Source organism: Saccopteryx leptura, chromosome 8 (assembly GCF_036850995.1).
Source record: "Saccopteryx leptura isolate mSacLep1 chromosome 8, mSacLep1_pri_phased_curated, whole genome shotgun sequence".
NCBI classification, from domain to species: Eukaryota; Metazoa; Chordata; class Mammalia; order Chiroptera; family Emballonuridae; genus Saccopteryx; species Saccopteryx leptura.
The window spans coordinates 97464360-97484526 of record NC_089510.1 but is presented as its reverse complement, the minus strand read 5'-3'; the positions used below and the strand labels follow the sequence as shown (position 1 = coordinate 97484526).

Here is a 20167-nt window from a genome sequence, read left to right as displayed (position 1 = left end):
TTTTCTTTCTCTGTCTGGCTTATTTTGCTTAGCATACTAGACTCCAGGTCCATCCATGTTGTCATGAAGGGTAAGAGTTCCTTTTTTTCAGGGCCACATAGTATTCCATTGTGTATATGTACCACAGCTTTTTAATCCACTCGTCCACTGAAGGACAATTGAGTTGTTTCCAGATCCTGGCTATTGTAAACAATGCTGCCATAAACATGGGGGTGCATTTCTCCTTTAGAATCAGTGATTTCTTATTCTTAGGATATATTCCTAAAAGTGGGATAGCTACATCATAAGGCAGTTCCATTTTTAATTTTTTAATGAAATTCCATACTGTTTTCCACTGTGGCTGCACCAGTCTGCATTTCCACCAGCAGTGCAGGAGGGTTCCCTTTTCTCCACATCCTCATCAGCACTTATGATTCGTTGTTTTGTTAGTAATAACCATTCTGATAGGTGTGAGGTGGTATCTCATTGTGGTTTTAATTTGCATTTCTCCAATGACTAGTGATGTTGAACATCTTTTTCATATGGCTATTGGCCATCTGTATATCCTCTTTGGAGAAGTGTCTATTCAGTTATTCTGCCCACTTTTTGATTGGACTGTTTACTTTCCTGGTGTTGAGTTTTACAAGTTCTTTATACATTTTGGTTATTAACACCTTATCGGATGTATTGGCAAATATATTCTCCTATTGTGTGGGTTGCATTTTTATTGTGTTCATGGTGTTTTTTCTTGTGCAAGAACTTTTTACTTCAATACAGTTCCATTTGTTCATCGTGTCCTTTATTTCACTTGCCCATGGAGATAAATCAGCAAATATAGTGTGTCCGTCAAGTCATGGTGCACTTTTGACCGGTCACAGGAAAGCAACAAAAGACAATAGAAATGTGAAATCTGCACCAAATAAAAGGAAAAGCCTTCCAGTTTCTCTAGGATGATGTGGCAGCATGTGCGCATGCACAGATGATGATGTAATACCATGTATACAGCGGAGCAGCCCACGGTCATGCCAGTCAAGATGTAGGACGGTACAGAGGAAAGTTTGGTGTGTTCTGTGGCTCACTAAATTCGAATCGGTGACCAAAGTGCAACGTGAATATCGGCGCATTTATAACGAAGTGCCACCACATAGGAATAATATTACTCGGTGGGATAAGCAGTTGAAGGAAACCGGCAGTTTGGTGGAGAAACCCCGTTTTGGTAGGCCATCAGTCAGTGATGAGTCTGTAGAGGCTATATGGGATAGCTACATAAGGAGCCCTAAAAAATCTGTGCGTGAGCCCACATCAAACTGCACTGAATAAGTATGAAACTGGAAGAGTTTTCATTTTATTTGATGCAGATTTCACATTTTTATCGTCTTTTGTTGCTTTCCTGTAATGAATTCCTTTCGTTTTATTTTTTATTTTTTGTATGGGAAGCTTTTTATTTCTCCTTCAATTTTAAACAATAATCTTGCTGGATAAAGAAGTCTTGGTTGTAGGCTCCTGTTTTGTATTACTTTGATTATTTCTTGCCATTCCCTTCTGGTCTCAAGTGTTTCTGTTGAAAGTTGGATGTCATCGTTATGGGGCTTCTCTATAAGTAATTGACTTCTCTTGCAGCTTTTAGTATTTTTTATCTCTTAACTTTGGTATTTTAATTATAATGTGTCTTGATGTAGGTCTCATTGGGTTCCTCTTTACTGGGAATCTCTGTGCTTCTTGAACTTGTGTGACTTTTTCCTTCATCAATATAGAAAAGTTTTCAACTGACTTCTTCAAGCAAGTTCTCTATTCCTTGTTCTTTCTCTTCTCCTTCAGGACTCCTATGATGCAGATGTTATTTCTCTTCATATTGTCACAGAGCTCTCTTATACTTGCCTCAGACTTATTGAGCCTCTTTTCTCTTTGCTGCCGTTTCTGTGTTTTCATTTGTCTTGTCCTCTAAGATGTGGATTCAATCCTCTGTTTCATCAAACCTGCTGTGGATACCTTTTACTGTAGTCCTCATTTCTGATAAGTAATTATCATTTCTGATTGATTTTTTTATGATTTCAATGTCCTTTTTGATGTTTGCTATTTCTTTATTTAAGTGCTCATTATGTCCATTCATTGTAGCTCTAAGATTCCTAAGCATCCTAGCTATCATTATTTTAAACTTTGCATCTGGTAATTTGGCATCTCATTCAGTTCTTTTTCTGGGGATTTCTCATGTTGATTTATTTGAATTGCATTTCTCTGTCTTTCCATATTTCCTGTGTGCCAGTTGCAAGCTTGTTGGGTTGGGGCAGCTAGGATTGGTACAGGGAATGTGGCCCCTCCTCCAGGGCTTAATCCCTCAGCCTCTGCTGGTTGCTCTGATTTTAATTCTCCCTAACAAGGTGAGCCACATAAAAGTCTTATTTTCCCTGCTGTTTGTTTGCTGAGCCCAGCAGGGAACTTCTGTGATTAGAATGGGGGTAGTGGATGTATCTTGTTCTTTGGCCCCAGTTTAAACTCTATCCAGGCCTTTTTTTTTTTTTTTTTGTATGGTAAATCCACAGGAATGCAGTGGGTGTGACCTCTGAGAACCAGAGGTGTGTTCTGCCCAGCCACTCTCCAGGGGTGGGGTGCATTCTCTGTATCAGAAAGGGGAGATGTAGCTCACATCTCCCCAGAAAGCTGAGTCACTGTCGCTCCCCTTTACTTTCTCCTATCTGAACGGCCTTTCATGCTGATTGGAGCTGGAGAGATTTCTGGAGGTGGGTCAATTGGCCTTACACTAGGCTCATTCTGGATGGAGGGAGTGCCCCTCCCCCTGCATATGGCCACCTCAGTATTGGAGAATGACTCAGCGCAGATATTCTTCCTGTCACCGTTTGTGTCCCTGTGCCTAAATCCCCCCACTCTTCTCACACAAGACCAGTCCACTCTGCTCTCCTCACCCTTGGATCCCCAGGCAAGTGGCCGTGAGCAAGATTTTCTACACTGGCACTTTAAGGCTGCATTAACTTCTTCGCAAACTGTTTCCCATAGACAGAAATCCTGCTCTTTTCCTCACTCAATCCTGTCAGGTTGTCTCTTCTAGTTTCTGGATCTTTAGGCTGGGGCTCCAGTCCTGGGGCTGAGGACCTCGCCTCTCAGGGTCTCTCTCCCTACAGTTAGAGTCCTCCTTGAGCCTCATCCACCCCTGTTCCTTGGAGTGGAGAGCCCTCACCATGTCCCCGCACTTCCTACCAGTCTTGGTGTGGTTTCTTCTGTGCTCCTTGGTTTTCAAGTCCTGGTCTTTTAGTCCAAAGTTGGTTTTTCATGTTGATTGTTCTTAAATTATTTTGTAATCCAGTTTGGTCCTGAGAGATGGCAGTTTGTATTTCTGCCTACTCTGCTGCCATCTTGGAATCCTCCTACAACCCAGACTTCTGACTGCACAATTAGTTATCCGTTTTCCATAAGCAAAGTATTTCTGGTATAGTGCATTAATCTATTACATTATTATACTAGCTAGTGAAAAAAAATTCCTCATAATTTGAAAATGGTTCAGTGTGGATTTATTTCAATTCAATTCAAGGGGTATTTGTTTACTGCTTACTATGTCTGAAAACTTTCTAGTTCTGTGGCTTCAACAAGAATCCTGATCACATCAAGTAATTGTATCTATGTATACTATTATAACATCTTTATAAAACAAAACAAAACACATATACCCTTATCCAAGTTGATGGATCAGAGTAAGGTATATAATAGTTCAGAGTACATTCTTTAAAATTTTTTCTCTTCTTTGGAAATACCATCAATTGTATTTTAAGGAAGAAAAGAATTTTGTTCCATGTGAGTCAAGGTATGTACGAAATATAATTCTAGGTATTTACAAAATGGAAACCTTTCATAGAAACTGATCTTTATGATAAAGCATTACTTATTATCTACATCAAAAGTACCTTGTATAATATTTTTAAAACATTTTTAAACAGATACAATTCTCTTCTGTAAGAAATTCAAAATCAAAGATTGACAATAATAAAGCCTTTGTACATAGTGTGGGGCAAGGTGTTTCTTCCTCCTTGTTCTCTCTTTCTTCAGCAGGGCTTCCTCATTTTCTCTTGTTCAGTCCTGTTATATCCACTTTTGTTCTGTTCTTCCTGGGTCACTCTTTGAAGCAGGATATGGAAACAGCTTCATGTTCATTTGAACCTTCTCCCTTGCCCTACACTAATAATATTTCATAAAAGACAGACTTGAGTTCTAGTTTTGGCTTTGATATTTATTTGGGTAGACCTTGGCTTTTAGTTTCTTCACATACTATGACATAAAACAAATTGAGTGACTTTTCAATAGAATGTAAGTTTTAAAATCCTTTGTATTATATATAAGACAAAGAAGTTCAATGCTCTGTGCAATTGAGTGAAGTGTCAGATGAGGAAGTCACCTCTTTTCTTACAATAATGAAATTGTAGCTTCCTAACACCAAGTGTCCATCAGTGGACAGGTGGATTAAAAAGCTTTGGTACATATATACTATGGAATACTACTCAGCCATAAGAAATGATGACATCAGATCGTTTACAACAACATGGATAGACCTTGATAACATTATACTGAGTGAAATAAATCAGAAAAAAACTAAGAACTATAATAAAGATGAGACTCAGAGACATAAACTAGAGTGTGGGAGGCAAGGGGGGAGGGGAGGGGCACAAAGAAAACCAGATAGAAGGTGATGGAAGACAATTTGACTTTGGGTGATGGGTATGCAACATAATCGAATGTCAAAATAACCCAGAGATGTTTTCTCTGAACATATGTAACCTGATTTATCAAGGTCACCCCATTAAAATTAATAATAATAAGAAGAAGAAGAAGAAAAGTGTTTTAGAAAAAGAATTATCACACTGAAAGAAATATTTATAAAAAATTTCTAAATGACTCTCATTTCAACCTGAACAACAAAAATAAAGATTGTATCTTGAAAAGCTGAGAAATTTATTCCCTTTTTATATGCTTAATCCTACTGAAAATGAAAAGTTCTGCTTACACAGTCTTGATTTTAAATTATTATAATGAAGAGGTTGTGGAGAAACAGGCATCTCATGTATCACTTGTGAGAATGTAAACAAATACAATCGCTTTGCAAGATGATTTGACAATACTTATTTAAATTACAAATGCCATATTCTTTGACTCTCCCACCCCAACATTTCAAGAATTTATCCCACAGATACACTAACATTTGTGTAAGAAGGTATTTGTAATGTAAGTCATCTTGATAATATTTAAATAGCAAAAGACTGGAAACAAGTGTCCATCACTTGTTCTGATACACTCATAAAATGTTATATATATGGTGCACTGGGGAAAGGACTGGGAAAGCACTTTACATGAAGGTATGGAAAGATCTCCAGAAAGTATGAGAAAAGCAAAGTGCAGAGTTGTAGTTTACAATTTTGTAAAAGAGGGAAAAAAGAACATATCAGTTTTATTTGTATATGCACTAAAAATCTCTGGAAGGATATACAGGATATTAATAAAGTGGTTATTTATGTGGTAGAAAGAAACTATTAATGAAGAACAGACATAGTAAGAAAAAGTTTTCAATGTATACTTTTTTATGATTTTTGATTTCTGAACCATATGTATTTATTATTCAAACTTAAAACTGATAATTACAAAAAGAAAGTAACACTTCACTAGCAGCACTGAACAACACAGTTAAAAGCATCTTTAGACTCTAATATATCACATATTAGAAAGATAACTCAATAAAATGTGCTCCTTTGTTTTATGGCTAAAAATCAGAAACCAATAGACAATTCACAATTCAATGTCTTTTTATACTTCTGTAGAAATTTTTTTCAGTTTACAGTATGAAAACCTAAAGAAAATGCTTGCTAAAGACAGGTCAATGGGGAAACTGCTAAGTATTTTGAAATATAAAGACATTTTTATTTACTGATAGATGTGAATAGTTTAATCAAGAGAGAACATCTTGCTTGACCAGGCAGTGGCACAGTGGATAGAGCATCCAACTGGGATGCGGAGAACCCAGGTTCTAGACCCCGAGGTCTCCAGCTTGAGTGCAGGCTCATCTGGTTTGAGCAAAGCTCACCAGCTTGGACCCAAGGTCGCTGGCTCGAGTAAAAGATTACTTGGTCTGCTGTAGCCCCACAGTCAAGGCACATATGAGAAAGCAATCAATGAACAACTAAGGTGTCGCAACGAAAAACTGATGATTGATGCTTCTCATCTCTCTCCGTTCCTGTCTGTCCCTATCTATCCCTCTTTCTGATTCTCTCTCTGTCCCTGTAAAAAAAAAAAAAAAAAAAAAAAGAGAACATCTTATTGAAAAGTAGAAAAGAGCCTAGACAGTAGACATATAAGTCAGATCCTTTTATGCAATTGATTTCCATATATAGCCATGTTTTCCTCCTTAAAATGAAAACATTAATTTTAAAAGGAAATAAAGAGTGGCTGTTTACATTAGAAATAGCTAATGTCCATTACCTTATGAGAAAGAAGCTTTCCATCACCTAATGGTTTTCCAGTTGATGCCTCAAAGAGGAAGATTACTTGAAAAGAAAAAATAGGACATTACTTAATATATTACATTAGAATTTTAATTGGCAAACTTCAATGGAATGATTATAATTCTCATGAGAAATTATTTAATTTGGTGGCCCTCAGAGTATCTTACAGCACAGAAGAGCAGCAGCATCAGATTCCTATTTATTAATGGCATCATATTTCTTATGAGAACAATGGAACTGGATACTTCTGAAAACATGCATTTCCTAATTAGAATTAATATTAATGGTATGGCTTCAATATTGCAGAGGATCAACAATGGCAAATCCAAATCTAGATGTAATCTCTAATTTTGATAACTGATTTAGACCAGTATAACATCACAGATAATCACTATTTCACAAAGGAAAATTGTGTCAAGTGCCTACTATAATACCAGGCAATGTGTTATGGACTGTTTAGTTTCCTGTGGTTAGTATACTACTATGGTATAATTTGTCTGGGTTTTGTCCTGGGTTCCTGGCAGAGAACTTGAACCTCAGGAAGTGTCTTTGTTTGCTAATAGGGGTACTCTGGGTGGAATAGATGCTCTGACCCTTTCTCTCCTTCACCAAAGGTTTCAAACATTGGTATTGGGAGCTGTTTTTTCTTCCTTTAAAGATTGCTGTAGGAGGCCCTGGCCGGTTGGCTCAGCAGTAGAGCATCGGCCTGGCGTGCAGGAGTCCCGGGTTCAATTCCCGGCCAGGGCACACAGGAGAAGCGCCCATTTGCTTCTCCACCCCTCCCCCTCTCCTTCCTCTCTGTCTCTCTCTTCCCCTCCCGCAGCTGAGGGTCCATTGGAGCAAAGATGGCCCGGGCGCTGGGGATGGCTCTGTGGCCTCTGCCTCAGGCGCTGGAATGGCTCTGGATGCAACAGAGCGACGCCCCAGAGGGGCAGAACATCGCCCCCTGGTGGGTATGCCGGGTGGATCCCGGTCGGGTGCATGCGGGAGTCTGTCTGACTGGCCCCCCCATTTCCAGCTTCGGAAAAATAAAAAATAAAAAAAAATAAAAAAAGATTGCTGTAGGAAAAAAGGATTGTCACAATGTTTTCGTGATTCTCTTGAAGTAATTCCAGAGTTACTTCAGCCCAAGATTCATCCCAGATGGAGGGATTTTATATAACTGAACATACACATTAGATTCAGAAATGAAAAGACAGATATGGCATGAAAAGACAGAAGTGGTATGAGTAGTCAGCAAAAAAGAAAAAAGATTGGATAACTTATAAAGATCATAAAAACACTAAAATATGTATAATGTATATATTTAAATCCCAGAGGATCAAACTTTTGGTATACTAATTTATTAGCTTTTAGTAAGCCATAGGTAGGATATTAAGTTTGAGGTCACTGATTATATTCACAGAGGAAATCATGTCATAACAATAAGTTATGTTCTAAAATTTCCAATTTTGCTGAGAAAGATGAAAAAGAAAAATATATAACAGACTTTTTAATTAAATATAGAAATTAAATTAGAAAACTTGTCTTCCATTTTAAAAAATGGTTTGGGCTTAACTAAACCCAGTTATTTTTATAGTTATACAAACTAATAACTTAAAAAAAAAAAAGTTCTTCCATCCTTATGCTGACTGTACATATTATAAAGAGCTGAAGGTATAAGGATGAACTCAACTACCTTTCTACAACTTCAAGTGGCCCTGATCTTTAGGAGGTGGGCCTGTGTTTTAGTGATAACATGTAAAAGAAACTGGCAGGAAGAACAACTTAAGGGGCTGGGAGCTGAAAAAGTTGTTTCCAAATATAAGTAACTGCTCTCCTAAACTTCCACACCCCTTATACCCAGACTAATATCCCACACTAATATCATATTGTATCTGTGCAAGGCAGATGGGGAGAAGAAGAAAGTCAAAAGCAGCATCTCTCCACTACTTAACTAATCACCCTAAGGGGTATATTCAAATCCATTTACCATGTAGTTATTGAGCACCTACCATAATATACAGTAAGTACTATGCTTGGTTCAAAAATCCTGCCTATGAAGGAGCTCCCAAATTAGGAAAGAACCACTGATTTTACTTGTGGATGGTCCCCTTGAAAGGAAAAACTTTAAATTCCATGGTAAAGATTTAGGTACTTCAACTATATTTTCTATTGTTAGCATATACCTCTATTTAGCCATTAACAAATGCTAGTTGCTTTAAAAAGAAACATAAGGTAAATATTTTATGTCAGTTCTACAATAATTTTATTTTAGTCTTTGATTATCTATTTATAGCAAAACAAAATTATATGATTATCTTGTTCAACAATCAAAATTTATGTAATAAAACAAAATTTCTTGGCATATATATCTGTATTTCTGAAAATGTTCATGATTCTTTCTAACTAAAATTCTATGAATTATTTTTGTTTGTTTGTTTGTACAAAGAAAACCAGAGAGAAGGTGATAAAAGACAATTTGACTTTGGGTGATGGGTATGCAACATAATCAAATGTCAAAATAACCTGGAGATGTTTTCTCTGAACCTATGTACCCTGATTGATCTATGTCACCCCATTAAAATTAATAAAAAAAAAAACAGCGACAAAACCTTTCATAATAAAGAGATAAATAAATAGATGGAACACTGTGGAAATAAAAACATTACTAAATATAGCTGAAATTTTTGAGGAACAAGGACTGCAAGTGCACTGTCCTATGTGTTTTAAGTTATTTCATCATCAAAACAATTCTGAGGCCCTGGCCGGTTGGGTCAGCGGTAGAGCATCGGCCTGGCGTGCGGGGGACCCGGGTTCGATTCCCGGCCAGGGCACATAGGAGAAGCACCCATTTGCTTCTCCACCCCACCCCCTCCTTCCTCTCTGCCTCTCTCTTCCCCTCCCGCAGCCAAGGCTCCATTGGAGCAAAGATGGCCCGGGCGCTGGGGATGGCTCCTTGGCCTCTGCCCCAGGCGCTGGAGTGGCTCTGGTCGCAACAGAGCGACGCCCCGGAGGGGCAGAGCATCGCCCCCTGGTAGGCGTGCCGGGTGGATCCCGGTCGTGCGCGTGCGGGAGTCTGGCTGTCTCTTCCCATTTCCAGCTTCAGAAAAATACCAAAAAAAAAAAAAAACCAATCCTGAGTTTTAAATAAAAAAAAAATTCTATGAATTACCAAAGGATTAAAGAATAATAAAATGTTTCAGATATAAATTAACTATAGAAAAATTCAGAATAAGGTATATTAAGTGAAAACATCCATAATTATTAAAGCTTCTACCTAAAATATGTGTTCAATAAGAAAAATATAAACAACTCATAGTGATGACAGATTTTCAAATTTAATTGTATTGAAGGCAAAAATTTGACTTCTTAATTATAAACAGTCACATAGCCATCTTAAATCTGTCTGCTACCTAGATACAATTTTCTTTCATTCTCTTTTATTCTTTTTTAGGTAGCAAGGAATTCCTTAAAACCAAAACAATTACCAAATGTCTGCTCTGAGAGAAGACTTAAGGCATGAAGAAATAAAATACTGTATTTGAGAGAATTATATTCCCTTCCAGTATGAGAAGTGATCCTATCTCAAAGTACTAAAATTTTAACTTCTGAATTAGATCCTCCATTATATGAACTAATAAAATTAACAGGTCAGATTTTTTTCGTAATATATCACAGTAGTGAACAATGTTTAGCAGTATGCATAAAAAAACAGAAAAAAAATTTAACATTTTTCTATTAGGCTTTAGGGATAACTCACTCTCACTCTTCCCTCACTGGCTCCTCCTCTTTTTACCCATCCCTATTTATATGCTCAGTCTTTGGTCCACATATCTCTCTACACTTACTTCCTAACTGATTCAGTGCCATGTTATTATCTGTACATCAGTGACTCCCAAATTTAGGCCTCTAGTCACCACCTCTCTCCTTAGCCCTGGACTTGTTTATCCTATTGTTTACTCTCCATCCATGCTCAGATGTTTAAGAAGCATTGAAATTTACTATGACCAAAATAGAACTCTTGGTTTGTGTACACCCTTTAAATTTTCTCCTTCCCTGTTCCATCTCATTCATCTAAGATAAAACCTATGATGATATGCTTGCCTCCTAGTATTCCCTCATGCCCATATGCTTATCATGGCCAAGTCTTTACATGATCTAACTCCTCCTTATCTATTTGTGTCCTCTCCTGCAACTGTCTGCCTATGTAGACCTAGTCACATGGCCACTGACAGTTCCTTTAATATGCCAATCATTCCCATCTCATAACCTTGCACTTGCTTGATCTAGTCATTCTCCTCCCCATTTGCAGATTTCTCTATTCCCTTACCTTTCATTACTTTCCTCAAAGCATGTATCATTAGCTATGTTGTATATATTCATTTATCTGTGTTGTTCACTATTGTATCCTCAACTTGTAGAAAAGTACTTGGCAGTAAGCACTCAATAATATTTGTTAGACAAATAAAATTGTGATACAGCAATGCCTTAATAAAATGGTTTTACTACTGTACTATGCAACTGCAAAACACCTGACATGTTTATAAATACTAATGTGGTCTAGATTTTTATATAAAAATTTTGTTATTCATAACTGTTTCCTATTTCATGAATTTAAAATATTAATTTAAAAATATATAAACAAAGTAAATAGTATAAGGAAGCATATTTACTATGTTACCAAATGAAAAAGAAAATACAAAGATCAATAAACTTAAAAATTAACAAACCTTTTTCAGACTCATAATCTTGAATTCAAACTCTACCAATAGCTACTAAATATGTCAAGATATATTCCTTTCCACTAAGCTTTATTATTGTTGTTACAATATTTGTTAAATCGAGTATGACAACTTTATATATAGTATGACAACTTCAGTTCTCTCATTAATTCATAATTATAGGACAAATTAGAAAGCTCATAATTCTTTCATATAAAGTTAACATATTATGAGAAAGCGAAAGTTAATTTATGAAAATTTTACAGTGTTAACAAATTTCATGGAAATTTGACAAAGATTATAAAAATGTACTTACTGCCTGACCAGGTGGCGACGCAATGGATAGAGCCAATGGACTGGGATGCAGAGGACCAGTTTCGAAACCCAGAGGTCGCCAGCTTGCATGCAGGGTCACTGGCTTGAGCATGAGATCATAGACATTACCCCATGGTCACTGGCTTGAGCCCAAAGGTCTCTGGCTTGAAGCCCAAGGTTGTCAGCTTGAGCAAAAGGTCACTCGCTCTGCTGTATCCCCTATCACCCTCGTCAAGGCACATATGAGAAAGCAATCAATGAACAACTAAGGTGCCGCAAGGAAGAATTGATGCTTCTCATCTCTCTCCCTTCCTGTCTGTCTGTCCCTATCTGTCCCTCTCTCTGACTCACTCTCTGTGTCTGTCAAAATGAATAAATAAATAATAAAAATAAAATAAAAATGTACTTACTTTTTTCATCCGCTTTGTCTTTTATTGCTATGGTATCATTACTCAGAGACATAGTCTGTGCATTCAGAATATCTGTTCTCATTCCAGGAAATTTTGGAGAAGAAATGAAGCGTCCTTCATAAGAATATAAATAGATACCACCACCATCTACAAGAAGAAAATGTCTAAAAAATAAACAATAAAAGAAATTCTCAAATAGGAGTTTACTATATTTTTATATTAAAGAATAGTTTATCTAAATCTTTTTTTTTTTTTCTTCTTCTGTATTTTTCTGAAGCTGGGGAGAGACAGTCAGACAGACTCCCGCATGCGCCCGACCGGGATCCACCCGGCTCTGCCCACCAGGGGGCGATGCTCTGTCCCTCCGGGGCATGGCTCTGCCACTACCAGAGCCACCCCAGCACCTGGGGCAGAGGCCAAGGAGCCATCCCCAGCGCCCGGGCCATCTTTGCTCCAATGGAGCCTCGCTGCGGGAGGGGAAGAGAGAGACAGAGAGGAAGGAGGGGGGGGGGGGTGGAGAAGCAAATTGGCGCCTCTCCCATGTGCCCTGGCCAGGAATCAAATTGTTTGAGTAAAAAGAATTTCAGAAATATGGTTTTTTAGATAGCTACCAATCTTACCTTTTAAGTGACAAACATGCCTTTTATTTTAAAAAATTATGGGTGGCGTGGGAGGGAAGGAGGAGAGGGGGAGGGGGAGGGGGAGGGGCACAAAGAAAACTAGATAAAAGGTGATGGAGGACAATCTGACTTTGGGTGATGGGTATGCAACATAAGTGAATGACAAGATAATCTGGACATTTTCTTTGAATATATGTACCCTGATTTATTGATGTCACCCCATTAACATTAATAAAAAATTATTAAAAAATAAAATAAAATTATGATATAACTAAATAAAATCATATATTCAATTTCATTAAACAGATGATACAAAATTTGACACAATTGTCTTGATCAATTGAAGTCATCAATTATCATACTTCAGTAATTAGTTAACTGATAGCTTTGACTCATGAGAATCAAAATAAGCCACTTAGCTACACAGTTCTGAAATTTAAGTTTTCTCTGTGCTCCCTTGCCAGGTAGTCACTTTTCTTCCTGTCATTGTACCAGCCTCTAACAGCCCCAGCATCATTCCTCTCCTGGTTTGCTACTTATACAACGTTGTGGGCTAGAAAACCCGATAATAAACACTGTTAAGAGCTGCCCTAGGCCTTGGCCAGTAGCTCAGTAGTAGAGTGTCAGCTGGGCGTATGGATGTTCCAGGTTCAATTCCTGGTCAGGGCACACAGGAGAAGAATCTATCTGATTCTCCAACCCTCCCCCTCTTGCTTCTCTCTCTCTCTCTTCTCCTTTCCTCCTGTAGCCATGGCTCAATTGGAGCAAGTTGGCCCAAGGCACTGAAGATGACTTCATGGCCTCCGACTCAGGCACTAAAAAATGACCCTACTGCAACGGAGCAAAGGCCTCAGATGGGCAGAGCATTACCCCTAGGGGGCTTGCTGGGTGAATCCTGGTGGGGGCACATGCAGGAGTCTGTTGGTCTCCCCTCCTCTCACTAAATTAAAAAAAATTTTTTAAAGAGCTGCCCTAGATGGTAAGTAAAGGAATAAGGGAGAAAATACATGGTTTAGTGCAAATACCTTTTTAGGTAGCTATTTTAGGTAATTGTTAATTATATTTTCATACTTTATTCCAGGTTTTATTGGGTTGTAACTTTCTAAGTTTGACCTGTGATTCAGTAGAGCATCTCTATACTTGAAAGACTGATAGTTTTCATAGAAAAGTGTAGCTTCCTAAGCAATAGTTACTCTATCCTTTCTCCAATTAATTGGTCTGGAGTTTCTTAGTCCTGTATACTCTGAATATGCAAATAATATTATGTTTCGAACTTCAGGTCATAGCCAAGTAGTGGCTCCTAAAATCAACAAATTTCATCTAATATTTAAAAACAAACAGAATGGGCCTGACCAGGCTTAGTGGATAGAGCACTGGACTGGGATGCAGAGGACCCAGGTTCAAAACCCCAAGGTCGCCGGCTTGAGCGTGGGCTCATCTGGCTTGAGCACAGGCTCACCAGCTTGAGTGTGGGGTCGCTGGCTTGAGCATGGCATCATAGACATGACCCCATAGTCGCTGGATTGAGCCCAAAGGTCACTGGCTTGAGCCCAATGTCACTGGCTTGAGCAAGGGGGACACTCATTCTGCTGCAGACTCCCCCTCCCATCAGGGCGCATATGAGAAAGCAATCAATGAACAACTAAGGTGTCACAACAAAAACTTGATGCTTTTCATCTCTCTCCCTTCCTGTCTGTCTGTCTCTATCTGTCCCTCTCTGTCTCTCTAATCACAAAAACAAAAAACAGGATGGAATATAAAGGGACCATGAGGTCAAAACTATTTCCTAGCAATTTGCCTGTTTCATTCTTATTTTCTCACATCATTATTCTGATGTTTACTTCTAATGAATTTTTTTCTCATCATGCTAAATAACTTTTAAATCTCAATTGTAATTTCTAATATAATAAATGGTCATATCTGTACCCCACATATAAGCCTCAATATTTTTTTATGAGTATAAACAAATTCTGAGACCAAAAAGTTTTAGAACCATTGATCTGAGAGCTTGTTCTCTTACTTTTTTTTCTTTTAGAATAAATAGTAGAAACAGATTAATACTTAAAAACTAATGTGTCATTCTGTAAATGGTATGCTTTAAAAAGTGCTTTACTGTGATTTGAACTATTTTAACCTCAAATTCAATAGTCAAACATGATAAATAAATTACCTTTCCGCCTGCAGGATTAAACTAATAGTTCCTTCTTTGAGATCAAATATAAGTGGCGTATTCCAGTTCTTCGTACTAAAAGATAAAATGGATATTTATTAACATTTAAAATAATAATACTTTTTAATAAGGAGATAGGTACTCATTTTAAGTGTTTTCAGTATCATAATAACTGTTTATCTATTTCTATTATAGCACTTGGCAGATTGCTCTGAAATTATTCACTTAATTTCTGATCCCTCCCCAGAATGAAGAGACTCTGTGTCCCTAGCACCTAGCACACAGGAAGCATTTAATAAAAATTAATTGTAGAAATCACAATAAATGAATTGAGAAATCCTAAGTGTAAGTCTGAGTTCTGTCATTTATTGGCTCTGTGATCTGGGCAACCTATCTAAAATTTCTCATGAGAAAAGTAATAGCAGAGTGGTGCAGTGAAAAAAGGATGGGTTTTTGGCTAAACAGAAGAGGATTGGAAATCTAGTTTCTCCACCTGTTGGCTATTTGGTCTTAATAAGCTTAATTCCCTAAGCATTAATATGAAAATGATGCCAACTTATCTAAGTATTTAACTAACTGCCTATTGTATAGCAGATACTGAACAAACAGAAAATATAATAACATGATAAACATGGTTATTTTTCCTTCAGTTCTCCCAAGCAGATGTTTGTGAAGCATTGTGTAAACTAAAACATTACATACTACTTATTAAATAAGTGGATGAATAAATGAACAAATAACTCCTTTGGTTTTTATAGTGCAATACGATTTAAATATAGGGATGGGTGGAGAGAACATTTACAACCTGAAAACATATTTCCATGATCAGTTGTTTCACAGTCTTCAATGTTTTATTATTCCTATATATTTTGAATCTATCTCAATTACTTTCAAAGAAGCAATGCTTTAAATTTCATATTCAGATCCAGAAGGTGGGGGATAGGGAAGGGTGCAGTAAGTAGACACACTGGTGGGAAATTAATCTTGGCTAATGCAGTTTGATAACCATTTCAATAAGTAAATGCATGTATAAAGTAAAATAACAAATAAATTGCTACTAATAATTAGTGAACCTGGTATGACAAAGATAAATTAGTATGGTAAAGATGTGTTTTTGGCTCTGACTGGATAGCTCAGTTGGTTAGAGCATTGTCCCTAAGCACAGGTTGCTGATTCGATCCCTAATCAGGACACATACAGGAACAGATGGATGTTCCTATCTCTGTCTCTCTCTCCCTTCCTCACTCTCTAAAATCAATAAAAAACAAAATTGAAAAAATGTGCTTCTGTATTTTAGAAAAAAATATGGCATGCTTCATTTATGAAGTTATTAGAATTAACCTTCATTCTTTGTCAAGAGAGCTGGTAAGAATAATCATTATGTGAAGTATTTTAATGTCCCCTCACAGACATCTGAGATTTCTGACAACTGAAATATACACACCATGGAAATATAAACTTCCAAAACCATGATGTTGAATAATCAAGAGTATTTTCTATATAATTATTGGTGAAATCAGATGAAAATTTAACACTAGAGTTGCCTATATATTAATTTCTTTTCATAAAATTTTTCTTTTACAAAACTTCTCATATAAACTAGTATATTGCTGCCTGACCAGGAGGTGGCGCAGTGGATAGAGAGATGGACTGGGATATGAAGGACCCAGGTTCTAGACCCCGAGGTCACCAGCTTGAGCGCGGGCTCATCTGGTTTGAGCAAAGCTCACTAGCTTGGACCCAAGGTCGCTGGCTCGAGCAAAGGGTTACTCGGTCTGCTGTAGCCCCACAGTCAAGGCACATATAAGAAAGCAATCAATGAACAACTAAGGTGTCGCAACAAAAAACTGATGATTGATGCTTCTCATCTCTCTCCGTTTCTGTTCCTGTCTCTTTCTGTAAAGAAAAACAAAACAAAAAAGAAAAGAAAAAGAAAACTAGTATATTGTTTTCAAGTTCATCTTAAAAATTATATTTTATTACTAAAAAAGAGGCAACAGTTATTAAAAACTTGCATTCAAACCCCAGCTCTTCCTTTAGTAAAGAAGTTAAGTAATTGGACCTAGGGCCAGTCATTTAATTACTCTCTGTGACCTTTAGTTTCTTCATCTCATAAAAAGAAATAAATAATAGTATCCAATACACAGGGTAACTTAGGTCATGAACATAAAAAACAGTATAACAGTGATCAAGAAATAATAGTTATATATAGAACACTAGCAGGGTTTAAAAAAAATTTTTTTTTTGTATTCTTCTGAAGTGAGAAGCAGGGAGGCAGAGAGACAGACTCTCGCCTGCAATGGACCAGGATATACCCAGCAAGTCCACTAGGGGGCGATGCTCTGCCCATCTGAGGTGTTGCTCTGTTGCAACCGGAGCCATTCTAGCGCCTGAGGCAGAGGCCATGGAGCCCTCCTCAGCACTCAGGCCAACTTTGCTCCAGTGGAGCCTTGGCTGCGGGAAGGGAAGGAGAGATAAAGAGAAAGGAGAGGGAGGAGGTGGAGAAGCAGATGGGCACTTCTCCTATGTGCCCTGGTTGAGAATCAAACCTGGGACTTCCACAAGTTAGGCCAATGCTCTACCACTGAGCCAACCAACCAGAGCCTAAAATTTAATGAAATATTAATAATGATAGGTGCCAGTACTACTCATTCCCACTACTGTTCCCTGGTATTCCACTTCAATAAGTATTTTGTCCCTTAATAAATGTCTTGACAACAAGAGAGGAGAGTCATGGTTAAATCAGAAAAGAGAAGAAAAGTTATATTTTGCTAAATATTAACTGGTAAAAAGGTTTTCTTGTTTGCTTTTTTAATTCAGGGAGAGCAAGGGAGGCAGAGAGACAGATTCCTACATGCACTCCACCAGGATCCACCTGGAAAGCCCATTAAGGGGCGATGCTCTGTCCATCTGGGGTGTTGCTCCATTGCTCAGCAACTGAGTTCTTCTTAGCACCTGACACAGAGGCCATGGAGCCATCCTCAGTGCCCAGGGCCAATTCACTCCAATTAAGCCATGGCTGCAGGAGAGAAAAAGAGGAAAAGAGAGAGAGAGAGAGAGAGAGAAACAAGAAGGGGAGGGGTAAAGAAGCAGATGGGTGCTTCTCCTGTATATCCTGACCAGGAATCGAACCTGGGATATCCACATGCTGGGCCGATGCTCTACTTGAGCCAACCAGCCAGAGCCACTGGCAAAAGTTCTTAATGTAAAAAGTAGAGTGACAAGAAAATCATGCTAAACTTTTGGTAATTATTTTTAAAAGCAACCTTTCTACTATGAGTAACACCTAATAATACTAATCCTACAGATTCAAACATTATATCCTTGCCACTATAAAGAGTAGAATAAATCCCTCATTTAGAGCCATTAAAAGTCTTACCTTTTTCAAACAGACCCTCAGCTGAAGATATATTCTGTATTCCCTCAGCCACATGAACACTAATTATTCAAATACCCATGAGCACTAAGTGATTATAAGAATTTCTCAGATTCCTCCCCCAGATCTCAACTGTTTAACTTAATATCTTTCTTGTCTTTTCTCAAATTCTTCCCTTTGTCTTCTTCCTTCTCCTCCATGTAAGAAAAAATTTTCATGTAAAACTGAGCTGCTTGTTTCTTAATTCTCTTTCCTTTACTTCTGTCATTTCATTATTCCAGCCTCAGCTAGTATACCAAGTTGCAGATTCTGATTAGTAGCAAATTTACACATAGTTGTAACAATTGTTAATTAAATGGAATTAATTGTTAATTAAATATGTGCTGTATTGCTGGGCATTAGGATACCAAGAAAACACTATTTTTTATGTTTTTCAATTAATTTATTCATCCAAAAACACTTTATTTATTAAGTACCTACTACAGGTTGGGCACTGTACTAGGTAACAAGATATAAGTGGTAAATAAGACACATATAGTCTCTATCCTTGATTTTATATTAAATGATTAAACTATTACCATGTTATAAATGCAAGCACAAAATGTGTATGTTTGTATTTCTCCTTAACTATTCACAACTCTTCAAAGTGTCATAGTGGTTAGTTGAGTCTTCTAGACAGTTAAGAAGTCAACTGCCTGACCAGGCGGTGGCGCAGTAGATAGAGTGTCGAACTGAGATGCTAGGACCCAGGTTTGAGACCCCGAGGACGCCAGCTTGAGTGCGGGCTCATCTGGTTTGAGCAAAGCTCACCAGCTTGGACTCAAGGTCACTGGCTTGAGCAAGGGGTTACTCAGTCTGCTGTAGCCCCACGGTCAAGGCACATATGAAAAAGCAATCAATGAACTAAGGTATCGCAAGGAGAAACTGATGATTGATGCTTCTCATCTCTTCGTTCCTGTCTGTCTGTCCCTATCTATCCCTCTTTCTGACTCTCTCTCTGTCTCTGTAAAAAAAAAAAAAAAAAAAAAAAAAGTCAACTGGTGGTATGCTAGAGCCACTTTTTCCAACTGTTTTTATTTTTAGATATTTTGTAAGCCACATGTTAAAAAACCTATCACTTAAAATTATTTAAACTTATAATTAAATAAATTATACTTAAAGATCATCTTAAAACATCACTTCCAGATTATTTTATGTTGTTGTTGTTTTTTTAGAGAGAGGGAGAGAGGAGAGTGAGAAGCATCAACCTGTAGTTGCTTCACTTTAGTTGTTCATTGATTGCTTCTCACATGTGCCTTGATGGGGGGGCGGGGGGAGAGGCTCAACTCCTTACTAAAGCCAGTGACCTTTGAGTTCATGTCAGTGACCTTGGGCTTCAAGCCAGTAGCCTTGAGCTCATGTCAATGATCCGACACTGAAGCCAGGAACCCCCCGTGGTCAAGCTGACAAGCTCTCGTGCCAGGGGTTTCAAACTGGGGACCTCAGCGTCCCAGGGTGACACTGTATCCAATGTGCTACCACTGGTCAGGCAACAGTTTACTATTATCTATGCACTTGAGATTACTTACATCTATGTTTCTATACAGTGGCAATAGTATATAATGGTTTGCTGCTGTGCACCTCTCCTCAACTCTGCTTTCAGACACCACATTGGTAGTTTGAAATCAACCATAGCAGAAGTATTTACATTATAGAAATCAGCAAACAATGCAATCAAATCTGTTTCCAGAAAGTCAGTTGTTCAACACTTATTAACACATACTGTGTTATACCATTTAAAATATACCAAATGTGTTATTAATGTTTTAGATGCAAGTTTTAGATGTGTTAAGTCATTCTCTGCTTTCTAATACAAAGCATACTAAATATATTTTCTTTCATTATTTCTGGGAAACTCTGGATCATCAGTACAAACAACCATGATTACCCTGAGCTATGATGTTAAGCCTAAATACCTCCTTGTGTCCTTACTGAATATATTTCAGCCTACTGTCAGGCTGCTAGGTGTCCCCTATTCCAATGCTTAGAAAGTTCCTTTTTTGCTTCATTTATCGGCTGCTCCTAATCTCTGGGCTTTGAAATCATATTATACTAAAT

At 37.7% G+C, this 20167-nt stretch overlaps 1 protein-coding gene across 6 annotated transcripts in view; it reads right to left on the bottom strand.

Moving 5' to 3' along the window:
- The window catches only part of IFT80 (intraflagellar transport 80), a 261132-nt gene that overhangs the window by 35743 nt on the left and 205222 nt on the right, over positions 1 to 20167 (bottom strand). For all 6 annotated transcript variants that reach the window (XM_066347674.1, XM_066347677.1, XM_066347675.1 and 3 more), the window contains 3 exons: positions 14695 to 14769; positions 11905 to 12068; positions 6454 to 6518 (listed from right to left, as the gene is read on the bottom strand). In XM_066347674.1, the coding sequence (XP_066203771.1) occupies positions 6454 to 6518; positions 11905 to 12068; positions 14695 to 14769 (304 nt within the window). The remainder of the gene's footprint in view (positions 1 to 6453; positions 6519 to 11904; positions 12069 to 14694; positions 14770 to 20167) is intronic.